Source organism: Rhinatrema bivittatum, chromosome 17 (assembly GCF_901001135.1).
Source record: "Rhinatrema bivittatum chromosome 17, aRhiBiv1.1, whole genome shotgun sequence".
Lineage (NCBI taxonomy): Eukaryota > Metazoa > Chordata > Amphibia > Gymnophiona > Rhinatrematidae > Rhinatrema > Rhinatrema bivittatum.
Window position 1 is genome coordinate 8926419 of NC_042631.1, and position 22598 is coordinate 8949016.

General features: G+C 41.1%; 1 protein-coding gene across 9 annotated transcripts in view; it reads left to right on the top strand.

Annotated features, from left to right (window-relative positions):
• The window catches only part of SHANK2 (SH3 and multiple ankyrin repeat domains 2), a 544106-nt gene that overhangs the window by 475472 nt on the left and 46036 nt on the right, over positions 1 to 22598 (top strand). For all 9 annotated transcript variants that reach the window (XM_029582906.1, XM_029582904.1, XM_029582897.1 and 6 more), the window contains one exon: positions 14637 to 14772. In XM_029582906.1, the coding sequence (XP_029438766.1) occupies positions 14637 to 14772 (136 nt within the window). The remainder of the gene's footprint in view (positions 1 to 14636; positions 14773 to 22598) is intronic.

Genomic DNA, 22598 nt, shown 5'->3' on the forward strand with positions numbered 1-22598 from the left:
CCTTCCAATTCACTCAGACCTCCCACCCAATCAATAGCAGACAACAGATGAGTCTATTGTCAATTGCACTAGATATGACCTAAAAATATTCAAAAAGGACTTAAAAACAATAATGTTCCGCAAATTCCTCACTGACTTTCAATCATCTAAGGATCCCGACCTCCAACTAAACTCCCAATTGTTTACCGCATAATTTCACCCCTTCCTCCCTTTTCTGCCTTCCCTCCCCTTCTATCCTCTTTAAATCTTTCTGGACTTGATATCTTTTTCTCTGATATTGTTTAATAGTTCAAATGGTTATGTACTGCTACCCATCTGTTAAGTACTGTTCTTTCTAATGCTTTGTTACAAGATATTATACACTTTTGTAAACCATTATGATGGCTCAACCGAATAACGGTATATAAAACTCTTCAAATAAATAAATAAATAAATAGGTGCAAAATTGTATGAATAGGTTGCCTAATATGTTCATGTTGATGTGTATGCTTATAGGCCCTTAGTCTCAGTGAAACAATTTTTGATATGTCACATAAGAAGTCATTATTCCTGTTAACCTAAGTTTTTGATGTTTGATCATAGGTAGCCTTTAACAAGTATAACTAAGTAACATGACATTTGTGTTACATCCTTGTAGTTGTTTACCTAGACAGATGGGCACTATAAGCTAGATAAAGATGCTGAGATAAAAGGTTATAGAACATTTTGAACTGATATGAGGTTAGTTGACATTCCATCTAAAAACAGAGATGAGGTCAGTTTACATTCCATCTAAGATTATAGAAGCATATCTAGAATTAGAACAAAGATGATAAACATTGACATTCCATCTAAGATTATAAAATAATATTCTTAGAACAAACATAAGATTGCTAATACTGGCAAATTCCAAGAAAACATTTACATAAGAGATGAGGATTAATTAACTTGGAGAATGAGAACAGATTACCATACAGCCATTCAGATGATTTGTTTATAATAGCCAATCGTAAAAAATTATGACAATTATGTAACCTAGTTTAGGGGTTGGAAACATACAACTGTAAATTCTGTATAATGCTTTGTTATGAGTAAAATCATTTGAGAGGGAATTTTAAAGCCTTGCGTGGCAATCTGCCTCTCCATAAGATACCTTATTTAATGATTAGGATTTAGATTATTTTATAGTATTTAATAAAAAAAACTTTTCTCTACAGCTATTGGCTTCAAGCATTCTTAATTTTCAGAAAAAAACCCTCAATGTAAATTAGAAATGTATGCACATTCCTCTTAGCCTCACCCTGGAACACCCGTAAATTGCCCCTTTTTTGTGCAGGTAAATGTGTGTACGAATCTGAAAATTTGAACATACCTTTGATGTTTATAAACTAGCATGTACACACATACAACCTATTTACTCTTGCGTTACTCTTTTGAAAATTCACCTGTAAGTTATTTTACATTTTTTTTTATTATTTTTTTTTTACTATTAATTGTCTCCTCTTAACTCATCAGGCATTTTACAAATTCAGTGTTCAAAAAATGTAAGAAATAAAATTATTTAACATAGTTTTTCTTTATGTGATAATGCTTAGTGTTTCTGAGAGTCATCTCTTGTGCACTGATACCTACATGTGCAGCAGTAAAATATTTGTTATGGTTAAGCAGTGTTTGGGTGGATTCCTGTGTACTGAGGCAGATGACCATGCCCACGGGGAGGAGCCCCATGAGGCACCACAGTACTGGGCTAAACGCAGATGCACAAACACAGAGTTTAGTTCTTTTATTAAACAGCTTGTAGTGTGCCACCAGAGGTGGTAGTAGTGAGGTAGTCTGGATGTAGCAGTCTCAGGACCCTTGGCAGAGGGGACCCTTCTCACCCCTTTGGTAAAGGGGGATTCCGGTGTGGATTTCCCAGCAAGGTAGTACTGTGGATGAGATAGACTGAGAGTAGATTACTCACTAGATGGTTGCTGTTGGTATGCGATTCCACCAGGTTGAAGTAGATAGCGGCACAGAGGCAGGGAGAGCAGGCCCTCGAGGAGTGCGTACCTGATCCCGGTAAGGCACCTGAAATAAAGAAGAGGGCCCCCGAGGAGCGGGTACCCAGGTTAGCAATACCCCGAAGGGCAGAGAGAGAGCTTTCAGCGGCAGCACGGAAGCAGCAGTGTAGCTTAGACCAGCCGAGACCAAGTCCTTGCTAACTCAATGAGCTAGCAACATAGTGCAGGCTATATACTCGGATGGCGTGACGTCGGTAGAGGGGAATGCCCCCGAGGTCCGTGCCAATGTTGGAATAAAGACATGGGTGGCGTGCGCGCACGCACCCTAGTAGGCCCTTGGGAGGAGCATGGTGGGAGGCAGCACCATAGCCGTTCCAGGGACGCAGGAGAGGTTGGCTTGTAGACGCGGCAGCAGCCATTTTCCCTAGGGATGCGGGAGGAGCCGTGAACAAGCTGAGGCAAATGAGGTGAAGCCATCTAGCACCAACGGACGCAACAATATTGTAATCTCTGCTAGCCTTTTCCTAGAAGAATAGCCTTTACTCCTGAGTGGATAGGTAACCCAGTGGAGAAACTGCTGAAAGAAATTCCAACAAGGGACATTTTTTCAATAATAATCATTTCACTAACATAAATAATTATTTCACTGTCTCTGTATAGAGCAAGAAAAGCTTAGAAATTATTTTGTGATGTGCTGTCATTTATTAGCATGGGATATACAACAGAGTGGAAGCTCAGTGTCTCAGCTCAGTACTTCCTGTATTGCATGGGGTGAAATTTTGACCCAGGAGCTTGGAGGATATTGGTTTCTCAAGCAGACAAGTTTTCAGTTTTGTGTCCTGCTACACTCCATTTGCTACTGTGATTCTTATAGCCTTAAATTCACAAATATTTTCAGGATGGGGAGATAAAGAGGTCACTCAACTCTATCCTAAAAGTAGATTCTACAAATTCTGTTCTCAGTCTTTCAGTGGTTGGGCAGCGTTTTTCCACTTCTTTTCGTGGGGTGGGGGGGGACAGAGGCTGGTGGCATCGGGTACATCTGGCGAAGTGGACCTTTGTCCTCAAAAGCTCCTGCCTCAATAAATCAGATAAACCTTGCTTCAGTTTTGTTGAAAAGAGTACAAGGTTTCCTTTAATATGTGTTCTTTGGTATCAAGCTTGAATAGTTCCGAAAGAAAATGTTTATTATGTTGTGTATTAGATCACCTGAGACCTGATTATTAGTGGCTATGGTGGGAATTCAATGAATTTCTTCTCTCCTGCTTTTACAGCTCATTGGACACACAGTAGATGACCACCACCAGTGTCAGTTTTACTGTCTACCTTATGATAAATGTCTCTTCACTGGAAACATATCTTCCTCGAGCCATATTTTGCAATGCTTTACAGAGTAGCATAAGATATGGCATGCCGGGTCAGATGAAAAGTCCATCAAGCCCAGCTTCCTGACTCCAATGGTAGCCAATCCAGGTAACTAGAAAGTGCCCAGCAGATCCCAAAGTGTAGCTCCATTTTATAATTCTCACTTCAAAACTTTGCCAACACTGTCTGGCTAATAATTGTTTATGGACTTTTCCTCTACGAACTTATCCAAATCCCTTTTAAACCCGCTGTGCTTAGAAGCCTTGCCCCCATCCTCTGGCAACAAGTTCCACATTGAATTGAATGAAAAAAAAATTATTTTTTCCAATTTGTTTTAAATCTGCTACTTGTTAGTTTGATGGAGTGACCCTAGACTTAGTACTATTTGAAAGGATAAATAACTGTCCCCTATTTACTTATTCCATCCCACTCATGAGTTTATAAACCTTGTACCATGTCCCCTCAGTCCTCAAAACTGAAGAACCATAACCAGCCCAGCCTGCTTTCATAAGGAAGCCTTTCCATCCCCTTCATCCATAGACACCAAATGGGAGAAAACATTAGAAAAGCAGAGTCCAGAATGGTAATAGGAGAAATTAATTTCATGCAACTGATTTTTTTCATTATTATTATTATTTTTACATGTTATAGTTTTACGGTGAACTATTATTGTTATGCTTATAGTCTGTTGAATCTTTTGTGAGAAAATCAGGGATACATTTACAATGGAACTAGAAATATTTAGTCATGGATTTAGATTTTAAAAGTATCATTGATGCTTGATAAACATTCTAGCATGTTTCTTGCAATTTTCATGAGCATATAGGAGTAAATCTTTTTCAGATGCTTTCCCTGCAATAGACATGTAATGGGACAGGCTTCATCTTCTTTTTTTTGTTGAATGTAAGGAAATATTTAAAAATGTACTGCTACTGGGAGTCACATTGACAGCTTGGGTCTTTAACAGAGCAATGGATTAATATATATGTGCAAGGCATCATTGCCTGGATGTGATTGGCTGGTATTCTATACAAGCAGGCAGAACTTTTAAATAAATCTCAGTGCATTTTACTGTCTCACAAAGTTATTTTTTTAAGTCAATAATATTTCAGCTTTCCTCATTCAGCTGGCTACAGGCTAGATGCAGCACCTTGTAGGGACTTTCTGGCATCACTTGGTGCCCTCTTGAGTTGTAGGAAACAAATATCTTGATTTTCTGATATTTCTGTTGTTTGTACTTTTAAGCACTAGTTTGTCTCATGTTCTTTTATTGTGTTTGCATTATGTATTTATGTAGTTTTTATGTCTTGATTATGTATGTATTTGTACATTGCCTTGAGCAGTTTTGCAGTATGAAAAGGCAATATAGACATTTCATAAATTAAATATGTATTGCAGTGAATGCCATTGTACTTCCACATCTGCTCAGGTTTGTATTTTCCTCCAAAATATGACCTGCAAATGCTATTGATGGGGTTTTTTTTTTTTTGGGGGGGGGGGGGGTGGGGAGGTTAACAGATTAAAAAAAAATTAAATTGCATCAGATTTGCTGTAGCAAATCAGGAGAAGGGGAAAGGCCAGCTGAGTTGTCATATTGGGTTGTGTTACTTTTCAAAATAACTATAATGCACTGCATGAAGCTGCACATCCCCATTGTGAAGAAACTTAGGATCAGAGTCTGATGCATAGTGGAAGCAGAGGTGGCAGGTGTAGCCCTCTAAAAGTGCTTCTGCTCTTCCTGTAAATGCCACCTCCTCCATTTCCCCCTTTCTGTGGTGGCTGCCAATCTAGAATAAATGGAGACAGTGGAGGCCATTACATTAACGGATTCTGGGTATACGTGGATCTGATATGGAGGATAGTGATGATAAATGGATTAAAGAATCAGGTTTAAAAAAAAGCATGTAGGAGGAGAAATGAGAAACAGGTGTTAGATTGTGCATGATTGTTATATGCTTATCTGTATGTTGGTGTCCTCCTTCTCTCATCTCCTTCTCTTTGTCTCTGTCTCACCTCTGTCCTCTATTTCACACCTCCAATATCATCTCCTGCTCTTAACACCCATCTCCTCCATCAGTAATCTCCAGAGAAACCTGTTATATGAGCCCTTGAAATAGTGTGAATCTGAGGCAGGTGTTAAATTTTAGGCCTTAACAAGTCAAGGAGCACATACCATGTTATTTAGAACATAACTCCTAATGACTAATTTGCATATCACATTCCTTCATTTACATTTGGTACGCACCAATTTTAACATGTGCCCACTCTCAACATCTGAGAAAATTTAGCCTGCACGATACAGTCTTTGGTTGATAGTATGTGTTATATTTGCATGCTAAATGGCCATTGTGTCCATGTTGAGCTTCAGTGCATTGGTCTCTTAATCAGCTATAGTAAATATTTTATTTAAAAAATAGACTAATCAATTCCTTCAAAGAAATAAATGCATCCAGTGTAACGTTGTAAATGGACTGTTGAAATGGATTTGTTTTGATTGCCATATTTAGACTTTTGGTACATAGCAAGTGAATCCTATGTATTAAACTTATCAAAATTAATATATACTTCCTGAAAAACATTTTTGTTTTCTGAAAAATTGTACATGTATAATAAATCAACAGAATATTAATCAGACTTATGCACACTTTGCTATAAGAAGTGAGAACTGACTTCTGCAATGTACCATCTGTCTGCATCATTATGTGCAATGATGTTATTTAATATTTGAAACAGGAGCCAGTTTATACATGGCTCTTGTTCCATATATTACAGACTCTGAAATTCCTGCCCACCATTTACCAAGGATTTGAAAAGATAACTCATCATGTTAAATAGGATAGCACAATTCCAAGATGGCTGCCACGAGTGGATGCACTGTTTGTACTTGGTTCCTCAAAGACTTAAAATTATAATAAATTTGATTGCCTACTATCTTTATAGGATTATTTGTGACAGGGGCTTCTCACAGCTACCCTGGAGCCATCAAAGCCTAAGCCCCACCCAGACCACGCCCCTGCTCCACCCCATTCAGAAACGCAGCAGGAAATACATGCGTCCTCTAAGAGGCTTTTAAAATCCACTTGGTACACCCCCGCCCGACTTATGCAGGCATCTCCCAGTTTTGCTGCACACAGGGCTTTTAAAATTCACCTAATAAGTGCTATTTTGCAACCTGCCAAAGTGTCGTGTGTAAGTGTTTTACTTGCGTATATTTACTCCTGCTCAATATCTGATGTAAGTGTAAATGTGCTGAAAAGAATACGGCCTCTCTTCCACACACATGACTTCAGAACGATTCTACAATCAATCATTTTCGCAAAGCTGGACTATTGTAACTCCATCATGCTTGGTCTCCCTTCTTCACACACCAAACCATTGCAAATGGTCCAAAATGCCTCCGCCCGTATACTCACTAACACCAGGAGAAGAGAACACATAACCCCTATCCTGATGGGCCTCCACTGGCTGCCTATCCACTTCAGAATAATCTACAAGACCATTCTCACCATTTTCAAAAACATCCATCAATTAGCCCCAATCGATCTCCATATCCCCCTCCGATTACACTACTCAACAAGACCGACAAGAGATGCTTACAAAGGATCTCTTCAAGTACCTCCAGCCAAAACTACCAGACACATCACGCTTAGAGATCGGGCCTTCTCCACAGCTGGTCCAACTTTATGGAACGCCATTCCCCCGGATCTTAGAATGGAACCCAGCATCTCAACATTCAAGAAAAGACTCAAGACGTGGCTGTTCACGCAGGCCTTTCCTAACTCCAACATTACTTAACCTCCTCCAATCAACATTCTTCGCTAGTAATAGCATTAATAGCCAATCAACATTCTTCGCTAGTATTAGCATTAATAGCCACCTCTTATAATGTTATTATATATATATATATATATAATTATTTGATCTTCATTTTCCTTCTTACTCCTAGTTATTGATTCCCTGTTACATGTAACTGCTTTTCTGCACCATTGTTCAAATTGTAAAGTTTATTGCACCCCTGTTTCTTGTGAACCAGCATGATGGGACTACTGTCTTGAATGTTGGTATATAAAAAAACTTAAATAAATAAATAAATAAATATTTTAAAAGTGAAAAGATGACTGGATGGGGGTCTTGGTGAAATGGGGGGTCTTCAAGAGGAAGAGCCAGGAGGGTAATTTACGAGCTGCTGATGGACTGGGTGAACTGATAGACTAATTGGTAAACTGGTTATTTCATTGCCTTGCATAACTTAAGGCATCTTAAGTTATGCAAGTAAAATCTATCTACATATCCCTTTAAAATTTGAAGTACAAATGCACAGTGATATTATTTGCGCACCTTATCCCGCTAAATTCATCTTATTTGGCTAAGTATTAAGTAGTGCCTTTGCTGCTGCTTAAAAAGATAAATTTGAACTTATCCATATGAACCATGCTTTTTTTTTTTTACACTTATCCGGCTATCTTGCATACTTGGATAAGTTCAAAAAGTGATACTTAAATGGAGAAGAAGTAGTACTTTTCAGACTTATCCGGCTAAGTGTCATTACTTAGCCCCATAAATTGGAATATATCTGGATAAGTGCTGCTGCTTTTCTGGATAAGTCCTAAATTGTGTAGCTCATGGTTTTTACATATGTGAGCATGAGAGTGTGCATATGTACTTGTATTTTATAACCTGCACATATCATCAGCGCGCAGGTTGTAAAATGCTGTAATAAGTTTGTGTACACGGTATATGAATGCATGCGAGCAATTTTGAAAGTTATCCTCAGTATTTGAATGGTCTTACTTGCCAGTAAGTTAGACAGAAGCCGTGCCCAGTTGTTCTAATTTGGTTTTACTGCACTAATCTTTATGCAGATGGAAGTAATTCTGCAGTATTGATTTTATAATATGCCAACATCTTAGCAATTAAAACTCTCAAAGCCCAACAGAACATATTAACTTACAGCTTTCTCCTGAAAACCTCCCTAAAGTTGATAATTGTTATCTGTAGAATACTTGAAATCTAAATTTAAGCTATGTTAATCACCTTATTATTAATTAGCATTAGTAGCATTTGGTGCTTCAGAGTATGGAGTTAAAATTAGGATATTGGTACTCTGTTGTTTGCAGTGCAGAGGAAATATTATTCGAGTTATGCACAATGCAGTAGTTTAAAAGAATCTAAAAAAGAAAACTTGATGACTGTGTCAAATTTTGGTTAGCATATGACATGTGCTGATGAAGACTGATGGTATAAAAACAAACAAAATAGGTCTGTAGGGAGAGTAGAGAGAAACATTCCCATCCCCCACTAGCCTTGGCGGACAGACATATGGAGTAGGTGTGAACAGCCTCTGATTCTGCCCAGCAGGATTAGGATGAATATTGGCTTCAGTGTACTGAATGTTGTTGCTTCTGATTCGTTTTCTCTTCGTTTATGGCATGTGCACTGCATCGGTGCAGGCTGCCATGTTAACAGATTGGGCGCTTTCTGCTTTTGTGCTGGAGTTGGGTTCCTGTTAAACCAGAGTAACATTTTTCTCAGCGGTACTGTGATTCCCCGCTGTTCCCCTACAGCCAGCACCTTTACGGCTTCAGTGTCCTCTGTCGTCGTTTCACAAATGCCTCAAGAGTCAAAATGTCTACTTATCAGTTCTGTACAGTGATATGCGATGGCCCTAACCATCTGCTGGCAGAAATCACTAACAGTTTGGATTTGCCTCCCGCTAGAGCAATAAGTAGAATTTCTGGGTTTTAGAACAGGTGCACCAGATAAATTATTGCTATTATCTTTTATTGAACTTGATATACTGCTTGTGTGTGTGACTGATTTCCTCTTTACTGACATGCAGGATGTCAAAGAGGAATTTATATTTGATATTTTTTGTATCAGAATGCAATGTGATATGCAGCTGGGGCGCTCTCCCTCACTGTTTCGGGCTGGCCTGCTGGCTCAGTACTAGGGCTGTGCACTGTTATATAGAAGGCCTGGGTTCTTTTCCCCAGGCTCCCCAACCCCCCTTTCTGTTCTTTGGGCTGGCTGGGGGTAGATGCAGCATTCCCAGCACCTGGGGAGAGCACGTCTCGGCCATTGCTCAACAGTGACATCTACTGGCTAGACATGGAATAGAAATGCATGGGGAGGGGGAGGGGGGCTGGCCAAGGACAGCCACAACAATGGCTGGGCTTGCCGTGGAATGGCCAGGCTACAAAATATGGGAGGGGGGGACTGGGAAAGCTCCTGACACCACAGCCTAATAGAAGCCGATTCTGATTGAGCTGGAAGCTCAAAGGAACAGAAAGAAGGTGCCCAGAGGAAAAAAAAAATCAACAAAACCATCTTGTTCCTATTGAATTAATTATGAACTAAAATAAAAACCCCTGTGGGTCCGTGGTCTTGCCTTGTTTTCCTTTTCCTCGTGCCCCAGAATTACCCAACCAGCGCATTGCTGTGATTTCCACTTTGCTAACCCTGAACATGACAGAAAGTCCAGGAAGGAGGGGATGCTGGGCCTGCCTAATTGATGTCGAAGGAGCTCTGTATTTAACTCCCCCCCCCCCCCCCCCAAAAAAAAAAAAGCCTTTGCAGATTTTCTAAATTCCTATTCATCGTAGCAAAGTTAAATTCTGCAATCAGAAGACGCTGTTGTTTCGGAGAAGCGGTAGGGAACCTCTGATCCTTGAAGGCTGTACCCCGGTTGGGTTTTCAGGATATTCCAAAATGAATATGCTCAAGATAAATTTGCATGCACTGCTTCCAAAGAATGCAAATCTATTTCATCCAGCATGCATCCCCTAAAGAACCAGAGGTTCTCCGCCTCTGCTTTAAGGACCTCTTCGTACTCTGGGAAATCTTTCTGTCAAACTGTGTGCCCATATCATAAAAGATATGCCTTTCTCTCTCTCTCTCTCTTTTGTTTAAATGAAGAGCTATAGAGTGAGCACAGCAGACAGGGTAACACTTTCCCTGCACTGATAATGCTTTTCACAGTTTTCCTGTCCTGCGAAGGTTCTTACACAGCGATATGATACATGGGAGGAATCTCGTGCATCCGAAAGAGAAGTCAGGCAGATGTTAGGCCTCAGGAGTAAGTGCTGAAAAAATAATTAACGGGGAAAAAAAAAAAAGAAATGCCTGATAACAGGTGTTTCATCTGCAGCCCACAGGGGTTGCACCAACATATGTATCTTTTTAGTCATCTCCCGGGTGCCTCAGCCCCTCCTGACACAAACATTTGCACAACATATACAGACCTTGCTGTAAAAGAAGGCAAGCCTATTCGGGTCAATGCAAGATTATTGTAAAATACATGATGAAAAACACCGAGACTGGAAATTAACAACATGAAAAGCCGCATTCTTATTCTCCTGTGTGAAACAAAATCAGGAATGATTTGATATTGTGTCTTATGTTCATTGTCTGCTATGCAAAAGAAACTGCTTTAAAATGCAAAAATGCATTACAGTTAAATGGCCCAAGCAATCATTTTCATGAGTTTCCCTCAAATATTTTTTGGAACTCTGAGTAAAAGCAATGAACTTGGAATATATTGCCTGCATGGCAAATATTTCATTTCTCAAAAACAAAATTGTTTCATTAATTCTCATGAAATGGGGATGTGCCCATTGTCAGTATAGTCGGGGCACACTGCAGGTTTGCAAACTTTCTCGTGCAGCTTCTGAAATCTGATTAGCAGGTTCATTTCTTTTCCCACTGCTCGGAAATAAAGGTTGACCTGCAGAAAAATAATATAAGATACAACAATCCTGGCAATCTACTCATATATCACAAGCCAATCAATATTCAATAAATGTATAGTAACATATATATAATTCTCAATCTTTATTAGTGAAAATCTCATAAAACACATCCCAAAATTATGTTTCCATATTACCCCAGACAATAATCATTTAAAAATATCTCATCATACCCATTCACATCACATTCACTCTTTATACCACTCACGCATATCTTACTATTTCTTATTTATAAAAACTTTGATAATTTGAATTAAACATAAATGTAAACCTTTTCACATAACATTATCAGTTTTAAATACAATCTATTTGTAAGCAGAAATAGTTCTATTGCACAAAAATTTCCTTCGTTCCAAGAACGCCAATCCTCTAATCCTTCTTCATCTTCTCCATCTTCTTCTTCATCTCCATCTTCTTCATCTTCTTCATCTGAGAAGATGAAGAAGGATTAGAGGATTGGCGTTCTTGGAACAAAGGAAATTTTTGTGCAATAGAACTCTTTCTGCTTACAAATAGATTGTATTTAAAACTGATAATGTTATGTGAGAAGGTTTACATTTATGTTTAATTCAAATTATCAAAGTTTTTATAAATAAGAAATAGTAAGATATGTGTGAGTGGTATAAAGAGTGAATGTGATGTGAATGGGTATGATGAGATATTTTTAAATGATTATTGTCTGGGGTAATATGGAAACATAATTTTGGGATGTGTTTTATGAGATTTTCACTAATAAAGATTGAGAATTATATATATGTCACTATACATTTATTGAAAAATAATATAAGGCAATACCTTTTTATTGTACTCACTTAATACATTTCTTGACGAGCTTTTGGGAATTGACACGCCCTTCCTCCGGTCCGAACAGAATGAGCAGAAGATGACATTTGCCAGAAAATACGAGTCATGAAATACATTACAATGGTATTGTGAAGGAGGAAGAAGTGGGCTGATGTGTTAGAGTGATGAGAAGGTGTCAGAGGGACAATGGGATTAATTCATGTAGTCTTTGTTATGTGCTTTTGTGTTGAGTTCTGAAGACAGACAGATAGACTTGGGTGTTTCCACTTCATACTTCTGGGAGTGAGCAATACAGAATGGTCTTTTCTAACTGGATCTGCTGGGTTCCTCCAACTGACCCAGACTGGCCTCTGTCAGAGACAAGATGCTGGGCTTGATGAACCATTGGTCTGTCTCAGCAAGCCACTTCTTATGATCTTGTGTTTGATCATTTTAATTCCAACTTCCTGGATAATTATGAATTTAGTTTTCCGGTCTGTTTCCAAAAAGTGTTCCCCTACAGAGTTTTGGCCTGTGATGTGTAATTTTATGCCTGTATAAGATTATTCTTGTTTGCCAATATGGCATACTACCCTCTTGGGAACGATGTATTTTTACCACTGTACCTTCTCGCCTCCAACTTCACAACATTCCTGTTCCTTGTGATTCCTTTTCTATGGAAAATGTATCCTTCTATGATGCACTGAATGTCTGTCATACCCTCCCTTTTTTCCCTTTCCTCCAGGGACTTCATTTTGAGTGTTTCATGCCTTTATTTGTAGTTCGTTGCAGGACGTATCATTTTTGTAGCTTCCATCCTCTCAATGTCTTTACTAAAGTACGACCTCCAGAATTGAACACAATGCTTGAGATGGGGGTCTCCCTTAGGACTATTGTGGGGTTAAACATCATGGAGGGGGGGGGGGATCTCTGCCTCTAGTAATGCAGTCAGATGATTGGTTGGTCCTCTAGTGATGCAGCTGACTGCAGCATTGCACACTGACGCTCACCCTGGCTTGGCTCCTTGCTCGGTTGCCTGCCTGTCTCGCTCAGCCCTTTTGAGTGTCCTGGTCTCCCTGGTTACCTATACTAGGGAAACATTACCTCCCTTTTTCCTGCTGATGATTCTTGTATTTGTCATGCTTTGTCATGATGACTGCTGTCCAGTATCTTTGTATCTGATGATGACAAACTGCCTTGTTTCATGAAATAAATGCTCTTCTTAGTGTGGGGGGTGAGCATTGGGGAGAAGATGAACAAACGTTTATGACAGTATTGACAAAGCTGTAGGTTCCAAGTAGATGGTCTGACACCTGAGTATAAATCGACAAACCTTGATGAAGATTCCTTCTTCATTGAACTGAAGTGTTAATAAATTTTTCATTTATAATTGGCATAATCTGCAAACCTCATTGATGTTAATTGGATTTCACCAAGTTCTCCACCGCTGGTTGTGAACAGCCAAATTGTTTTGTTTCCTGAATTCATTGCTGTTGATCTTCAGAGCTCCAAACCTGTTTTGTGTCCCAGTGTTTATCAGGGGTGGTGGTCCAGTATGGCCACAGAGCTGGTGAATCTTGGGCTTTAGTAACCCCTCGATGTCCAGTCAGTAACCAGGTGAATTTCTGGTCATCCCTGTAGCTATGTGTGTGTCGCATGATCTGCGCTCATCATGGCGCAGTGACTCAGGTTTATTCAGAGAGGAGAGTCTGATGCTGACATTTCAAACTCTGCTCTCTGTTTATCCTCCTTTCTCATGCCCCAGAATTCATGTGACTATGGAAATGTGCTACAAGAGCATAGGAAAAGAAATATGAAACACTTAAAAAAAAAATGCAACCATTAATTAGTTCATACTATTTTTAAAGTGCATTCAATATTTTCTGGACTGCAGACTCAGACCTTTGACTACTGTTATCAATATATTTTGGGCAGATCTTGTTCACAGCCCCTCCTGGAGCTACCTTTACAATATAAGACGCACTACGAGAAAAATAAAATGGTAGTGAGGATAAAGTTCATTGCGGTTAGAGGTATCTGATTTTTCAGGCAGCCTTTTCATGTGCTATTGATAACTATTGCACAATCGCCTTAACTCATTATACTGAGCTGGGCCCTGTTTAAGCTAGTGAAATGTAGCCCAACGTCATAGGGTGGGTAATTGTTAAAAGCAATTTCTGAGAATAACATAGTGGATTGCCTGAGGAACTGAGCTTTAAGAAAAATGTCCTGCCTGGTAATGTGGGTAAAAGTGTGTGTGTACTGTTGCCCACAGTGAGCAGAGGTGTTCCTGCTGGTAGGGTGGGGGAAGGATTTATACTTATTCTTGCACTTTTTGCACTTTCAAAAGTGTTTGTGGTTTTTTTCCTTGAAAAAAAAAAACAAACTATGCACACACAATAGCAGGTGGATTTGTTGGGATCATTTTCAAAGGGAAAGTACATCCACAGTCCATGGCAGTTACAAAATGACCATCCGTGTGTCTTACTGCTGCGTAACTGGAAGCTGTAGGAATGGTAGACATTACTCAATGTCAGCTCAAATTCTGGTGCCCTGCCTTTAAGGCTAGAAAAGAAGAAAAAACAGAAAAGGCGATACCGAACAAAGACAAGTTCGCATTAGGCAGATTTGAATGCTTTCTCTGATACTTTCTCTTTCATTTGTTACCTTTTGCAGAAAGTACAAGATGAATAAAATCACATCATTCTGTGGCTAGTGTTCCACCCCATGCACTAAGTGCAGATGCTTCTTTTTCCTGTAGGTTAACAATGAGAATGTAGTGAAGGTTGGCCACAGGCAAGTAGTGAACATGATTCGGCAAGGAGGAAACCACCTGGTCCTTAAGGTTGTCACAGTAACCAGGAATCTGGATCCAGACGACACAGCTAGAAAGAAAGGTAGGTCTTCTCTCTACTGCCTGAAGTTACTGTATTTCGAGAGTGACTATATACAGCACTACACACATCTAGCAATGCGATAGACGGGATGTGGTTGCATTGACGCTACCTGGGTCAGCTGACCTGTGGCTGCTGTGCAAGCAGCATTCATAGCCCCTGCGGTGGGAAGGGAGCTTCAGACATCCTGAAACACCACCACCTAGTGGTTGGATTTAGGGTCCATGATTGATAGATTCTGGAAGGATCTCCAGCCATGATTCCCTGCAGTGAGTTGGGTTTGAGTGAGTTGGGGAAGGGAGGGAATTCCTCACATACTCGCAAACAAAGGCTAATGGTGCCATAACTCGAAGAAGGCCAGTTCCAATAAAGCCCAAAAGAGTAGGAAGAACATCTTGTGACCCCCCTCCCCTACCTCTTCTCCCCCCCCCCCAAAAAAAAGCAAAAGGCAACAGTAGCAATAAAATAGCTAAAATATATTTTGGTGTCAGTACCAATATAAATGTTAGCATATAAGTTGAACAAAATGAACACACTATTAGATATTACATTATATTTATGTTGGCCAAAATCGCTGCTTTTTTTTTTTTGTATTCATAAGAAATCCTACAATAAAGAACAAAAGTAATTCCTAATGTCAGTGTGTGGTCATACAGTGCATCTGATAGTGGTGGTTCATGATGCTCTCCTTCTTTGACTCTTTATCTCTGTAGGCCCTCTCTCTTTTACCCAATCTGTCCTTGCCCCGTTCTGTCTGATCGCACCTGTGATTCCTCTTTTCTGCTGCCTGCACCTCATACCTCAGTCTCTCTCCTCTGATGTAGAAAATTGGCTTTCCTCATCCAAGTTCTCCCCAATATCGGACACGTGCTGGGACCCAGTCAGAACTGGTCAAGCCAGAGCTCTCAGTAATGGATTAGCCTCAAGTCTTCCAACAGACAGGGAAGGCTGTATTATTTATCCAAACGACGTGAAAGTCAGGTGAAAATATCAATATACATAATATGTCTGTCGATTTAACAAGTTCTGATTGCACATTGGAAAAGAGAGCGCCGCTAAACGGAAATGAAATTAAACAAAAAAACAAACCCCCCCCCACCCCCACAAACTAACCATATGACGATCTCTGATCCTGTTTGAAAATGCACTAAGTTTGCTGTACTTTGGAAACACCATATTTCGTTTTAATTAATTAATTGGGAAGTTTAAATGCAATACATAATGATTAAGGACCTCACTGCACATTTTTCAGGCAGGGGTGGAAAAAAGAACCACAGCTTCACCATCTGATAATCAAATCTTTTTTCACTTACATTTTCTTTCTGCCGTGCAAAGCGGCTGGCATGCGGCTTCCCGTTTCCTTTTGGTTGATGTGGTGATCAACGAAACAAAAAACCTCATCGGTTCATTTCTGATCATGACAATCCTTGGTCCAATAAAGGCTTTAAAAAAATTGGAAACTTGGTTTGCTGCTCCCTTACAAGTACATTTTAAAAGGAGCACGCACGCTGGGCACACGAGCAAAAATACGCTCAATTTTATATCGTGCGTGCAAGTACATGCATGTCGCTTAAAATGTCCCTACTGCACGAATGTGTGGAGCCTTTCCGTGCATACTCACAAGTGACGAGAGAGAGAATCTGACACTATATATCGCCTACTGAAGAGGAGCACTTTCAACTTTGGGAGGGGGCGGTGTTACAAAAGGGTCTACAGATCTTTGCGCCCTAGGCAGACCAATGTAACACCGCCCCCTCCCAAAAAAAATCCCACCCTGAGTTGAAAGTGCCCCTCTTATAGTGGGAGAGAGAGATATTGTCTCTTTAAAAGAGGTTTTCTCTCTCTCTCTCTCTCGCACACAAGTAACATGGCAGGAGTTACGCACATACGTGTTGGCCCCAGCCTTTTTCTGCCTCCTTACCCTTGACACGCCTACTTCCTGGCTTCTTAAAATTTGTGTTTTCATGCGTGGCCCACATACGAGTGTATGGGGCCATTTTTGTGCAAGCAAGCTTTTAAAATCTGCATGTTAGATGTTCACTTTCAAACCAGCCTGCAGGTACATGTTTGCGCACGTACGTCAGCTGCGCCCAGGGAAGCAGCCATTTTATAGCATACGTGAGCATGTTTTTAAAATAGACTTGCCATGCACACGTGCACGGGATTTTCAGTGTGTGAGTGCATGTGCATACAAATCCCACTCATACTGCGTCAATCGGGAGATTTTCAAAGGGATGCCCGCTGATGCCCAATTTTGCCCAATTAATTTTTGCCCAATTAAGAGAGAAGTCCTCCAAACCCCCCTTTTGCTCTTCACAGTTAGCCCAGACCCTTAAAATCCTGCTGATCTGCCTAGTTTTCTTTAATTTTTAATTTACGTGTAATCCATAGCAGAAGTGAAGTTACGTGGCAGGGAACCTCGGCACGCGCCAGCTATTACGTGCATATCTCGGGTTCATGCCACGAATTGCCCACGCCCCGCCCTTTTTTGAAATTTTGGGAGACGTGCTCACTGCGGCAAAGACGTGCATATCCGGGCGGCTTTTAAAATCCGCTCGGTGCGCACGAGCCCTACTTATTTGCACATCTCCTAATTAATGTGCATGCTGGGCTTTTTAAAATTCTCCTCTTAGCATGCTCAATTTGTTTCATTTAATGTTGATCTTCTTCTTCAGTGTAATGTGTTGGTGACAGTTTTGCTATAACATGCTACTTTGTCTCAGAGGGAAAAAAAAGGATCCCGGAAGAAAACAAATTGCTTTGATGATAAATGCATTGTTTCATGTTTAGCCACGTTGTCCCTCTGCACTGAAATCCCGCCTACTGTTTACGTGCCTGTTCCAGAGGACCCTGACGATTGTAATTAGGTTGTTCAATTAAACATGTAATGGCATGTCCTTTGTAGGTAGCAGAAGTGGCAGGCAGCTGCCTCCATCCTGACGGGATCATCACATGTTCAACTGTTTACACTGTGTCCCATCACCAGTTGACTGATTGACTGCAAACCTTGCACAATAATTATTAGAAGAATTACAGGAGCTAATAAATATCTGGTGACATTGAAAACATAATGAGGTCTTGTTCCCATAGAAACATTAGTTACTTAAGGAGTTGTTATGCTCTTGCTTAGCTACCCATGTGATCTCATGTAGCCCACCCAGAACTAAATACATAGAAAGCCCTGTTCATTGTCCTGCACACTGTATCTTTCCCCCATTTTTACATACCTCTCTCCACCACTCACACACACATCATGCAGTGCCAAGCCTTGAAGGATAACTGCTCTGAAGTAATTCCTCAATGCCACTCTCCATTACTGTCACCCTCCCAGGATCGAATGATGTCATCCCTGTGGTGTGCCTGACCCCCAGCAGACCCAACCCCGAATCTCCTGTGGCATGGTGCTACAGCCTGAGCTTTGAAGCCAGCTACACACACTGCATTTTATTTCTATTTCTTTATATGTTAACAATTTTTATTTTTTATTTTTTTATAAATGGTGAATAGGTCAGATAAAAGCAACCATTATATGCTTCTTTTGCAATATATAAAGACAAATTTAGCTAAACTGCAAAACACACGGGCTACAGAAAACTGCCTTAACAACAAACACCGACCTCATAAGCTAGCCTACAATTCACTTGTGTGCTGACATCGGCACGCCTTGGTCATTATGCACTGACCTGAAGAAGGGAGCAGAACTCTCAACAGCTCGTCACAGGGGGGAACCCTGTGGGGATTGTAAAATCTGTGCAAATTTGAAATACAGCCCGTGTGTGTGTTCTTTTCTGAAGAAAAACTCACAAAAGGAGGTGCATCCTCCTGGATAGTAAGAACCGATTACTTTTGATTTCCCAATAGCTACATGAATGAAGTGCCTATTGGCAAAGCCAGGGGGCAAGAAAGTGTTTTTCTCATGTAAAAATGCATTTTATTACCTCCCCACAGTGCTAGTAAAAGTATGCATGCTGTGTAATTTTACCTGCATAAAAAGGGGTGGGACAGCTTATGGGAGTCAAACTACACACACACAGACTGCATTTCAAATTTGCACGGATTTTACAATCCCCACAGGGTTCCCTGTGACGAGCTGTGGAGAGTTCTGCTCCCTTCTTCAGGGCAGTGCACAATGACCAAGGCGTGCCGATGTCAGCACACAAGTGAATTGTAGGCTAGCTTACGAGGTCGGTGTTTGTTGTTAAGGCAGTTTTCTGGCATCCCAACCCATCTCATGTCTACCCTGGCCAGCCTTCACCTGCCACCCCCTCGTTCCTCCTGAGTTCTGTCCACCTGAGTTCCAGCCTCTCCTGAGTAACCATTGCCGATGAAGACTTAAAAAAAAAAAGATAATATTTATATTGGAAATCCATGGCCACAGCATGAGTGGAGTGGATGAGCAGGCTGAGAATGAGGGCAGCCAGGGTTCAGATCCCACTGGCACTTCTCGTTGATGATTGGCAACCCATTTTACTCTCTGTTGCCTTAGGTACAAACGTTAGGGCCTGATTTACTAAGGCGCTTCTCCCCTTTCTGTGTTTAGTAAATGAGTCCCTCTGGGGTCAGGGAAATACCTACAGTACCTGGATGTAACTTGCTCTGAGCTGCCAATGAAAAGACAAGAGCTCAATAAATAAAACAAAATTCCAAAATCTACAATACAACAATATCTTAATACCAAACCCAATATATATCTTAATACCAAATCAACAACTTAGCAATTAACAAATCATTGCAATAAATGCAGCTGCTTTCCAATAGAGCACCCAGGATTGAGGCCTTAAAGCAGGGGTGCATTGCAGTAGCAGCAGCATCCTCGGGATAACTACAAACATCTGCAAGGGAATGTGAATGACATCTTCCCACAGTAGGGATAAGCCATAAAAGGCCAATTCCTCTGGATGTAGAATAACCACCAGAAGCCACCCCCCCCCCCCCCTTGTCTCTCTGTCTTGTCTCCATCATGATTTAGTAGTGTAGCCACCATAGGACAGATGGCAGCCCAGCTGGGTGACCTGACCTCCCTGAAGTTCTGCCTTTTGTCCATTGATGAGGGAGGCAAAAGCCCCATCCTGTCCATAGAAGCAGTATGAACAGACCCTCACTCCCCTCCCACAACCAACGAACAGATACAGCTGCACTGTTGATAATGAGGGGCGGGAAGTAGCCTTTTAGGCCAACCAGTCCCTTTGAAACATGTCACTACTTTTAACCATGTATTCCCAATGAGTGACTGGAAACTGCCACAGGATCCTTATTTGCTGGAAATGCCTCCTTATCACTACCGCATCTATGACATGTTTACCCATTAGGTCCCCAACCCAATCATATAGGATCCTGAAGCCAGTATGGGTTTCAGGATATTCACAGTGAATATGTATTTGCATGTAATGGAGGCAGCACATGCAAATCTGTCTGCATATTCATTGTAATATCTGAAAACTGGATAGGGCCATGCCCTATCCCCAGAAAGATGTAGGGGCTCCTGTGTTACTTCTACTATCCACACCTATACAGAGATAAGTGGAATAAAAAGAGTGCTTTCAACTTAAAACTAGCATGTATGTGGTAGGCATACAGCTGTGCAGCCATAGGCAGGTGTTCCAAGGACTGAAAGGCTGGTGCATGACATTTGAGGCATGTGCAGAGCAGCTCCAAGGCCCAGTCAGTGGCTTGGGCAATGAGCATGAAGGCTCCCAACCACTATCCCCTGCAGGATGGCTTAACCCTTGCTTACAATTAATAAAAAGCCACTCCCCCTCTTGATATCAAATTCTCCTTCTCCAAGCTCGGTAAGGCTGAGAGTCATCCAAAGTGCCAACTGAATTGCCTATTGCAGCCCCAACTCAGTGTTCTGGGACCTCCTGTCTGAGCAAATGCTTAGTTGTCTTCACCACACCATTAGGCAATGTGCAATCTCGTAGGCTGCACTGAGTGAATGAGGTCAATCCTGGCGCACTGGTATGAATCGGATCAAGTTCTGCCAGGAGACTCACTGTACTAGCAGGTACGGGAGACCATGACCAGTGCAAAGAAGATGGAACTGGACCAGCAATGCACAGATGGTGGAGGATAGGGCCAAAGAGCACTAAAACGGAGGAGACAACATTGAAGGCCACAAGAGCACAGGCCAGCAGATAAATCCACTGCCCCATGCCACCTGCCCTCCTCCCCCCTCCCCCATCACATTAGAGATGAGAAGGGTGGAGGGTATTTTTCAGGGTGGGTCCTGGGCTGAGCGCTGAGGTGAAGTCATGGCCTGCAGCCTAGTTATGTGCTGTGGCCCTGGTTGTAAAGTAACAGGATGGGGATGTGGGCGAATAACATCATTATGTTGACTTAGAAAATAGCCGCTGCTATTACTAGCAACAGTAGCATGAGATAGACTTAGTGTTTGGGTACTTGCCAGGTTCTTATGGCCTGGATTGGCCACTGTTGGAAGCAGGATGCTGGGCTTGATGGACCCTTGGTCTGACCCAGTATGGCATGTTCTTGTGTTCTCATGATAAGATCTGTTCATGTGAAGAACTGGGAGTGACAAAAACAAGCAAACTGCAGTGTTTGTAGTAGGAGGAAAACTAGTGTGGCTATTCATGTATCTGTTAAGGCGGGATCCGCTTTGTACAGCTTCGTTCTGGGATTTAAGAACATAAGAAAATGCCATACTGGGTCAGACCAAGGGTCCATCAAGCCCAGCATCCTGTGTCCAACAGTGGCCAATCCAGGCCAGGGATTTGCAGAGAATAAGAGAAATAAAATAAATAAAATACATTTTCAAGGCCAGACCATTCCAGGAATGACCTTATAATCAGGACAACCCAAGAACTGTTAAGACATTTAAAAATAAAAAGATCAAAGGCTCTGACGACTGGCTCACTAATGCCTCTTCTCATTGCCAAGCAGGTCTTCCTGCAGCTGCAAACACTGCTGTTCAGCTCCCATGCCTCTCTTGGCCTCAGTGGTATCAGGGGAGTTAAGTCCATGCTCCAGGTAAATTACAGAAAACAGAGGAGTGCAGAAATCTATAAGTCCTTCGGTTTTTCAAAAAGATCATGTTTATTCTATCATTCAAAGAGTATTTCTGCACTCCTCTATTTTCTGCTCTCTTATGCCTCGCCATATCACTTCATGTCCCAATGAAAAAGTACTCCAGACTTTAATATGCATAACGGCATCACTTCCCACTTCCCGTTATTTGAATTTTTACAGACTTGATCAGCCTAGAATGTACCTGCACTGCGTATTAAGGTGTTATCATCCTTGGCTCCTTTTGTGCTGACCTCACAAGAGTAAAACTCTTGGAAGCAGGTCATAAAAATGATTAAGTTGGTCTTAGAAAATGATATCACCTACAACTTGTTTGTCTATCTTTATCTCTACCAATAGTTACATTGGTAACTATGGGACATTCATGTGTTTTACAGATGGCACTTTTTGACTGCATGTTCTGCTCTATAGCTCTCCAAATGTACTTTTTCTCTTTCTTGAAGTGTTGAGTTTACTCCATGGTTATGACAGCAAATGCCTTTAAGGTTGGGTGAGGAGCGAGAGTACACATTGTAAATTTTCCTGCACTCCACCCATCCATCCCTTGCCATTTCATCCCTCAGTCTTTCACCAGAATGTATGATGATACTGTACATATGTATGTAATGAAGCAGTCTGAGACCAAACCTTTTCTGGTTGTGTGGAGGAGAAGCTGTAGTGTCACACAGTATTTTCGCTGTATTGCAAATTGTACTGAATTGACTTCAGTTGCTCACTAAGCAGACGAGGACCGAGTCCTGCTGCTGGTCCAGCTTGTGAACCTGAAACTCAGTTAGAGTAAGTTC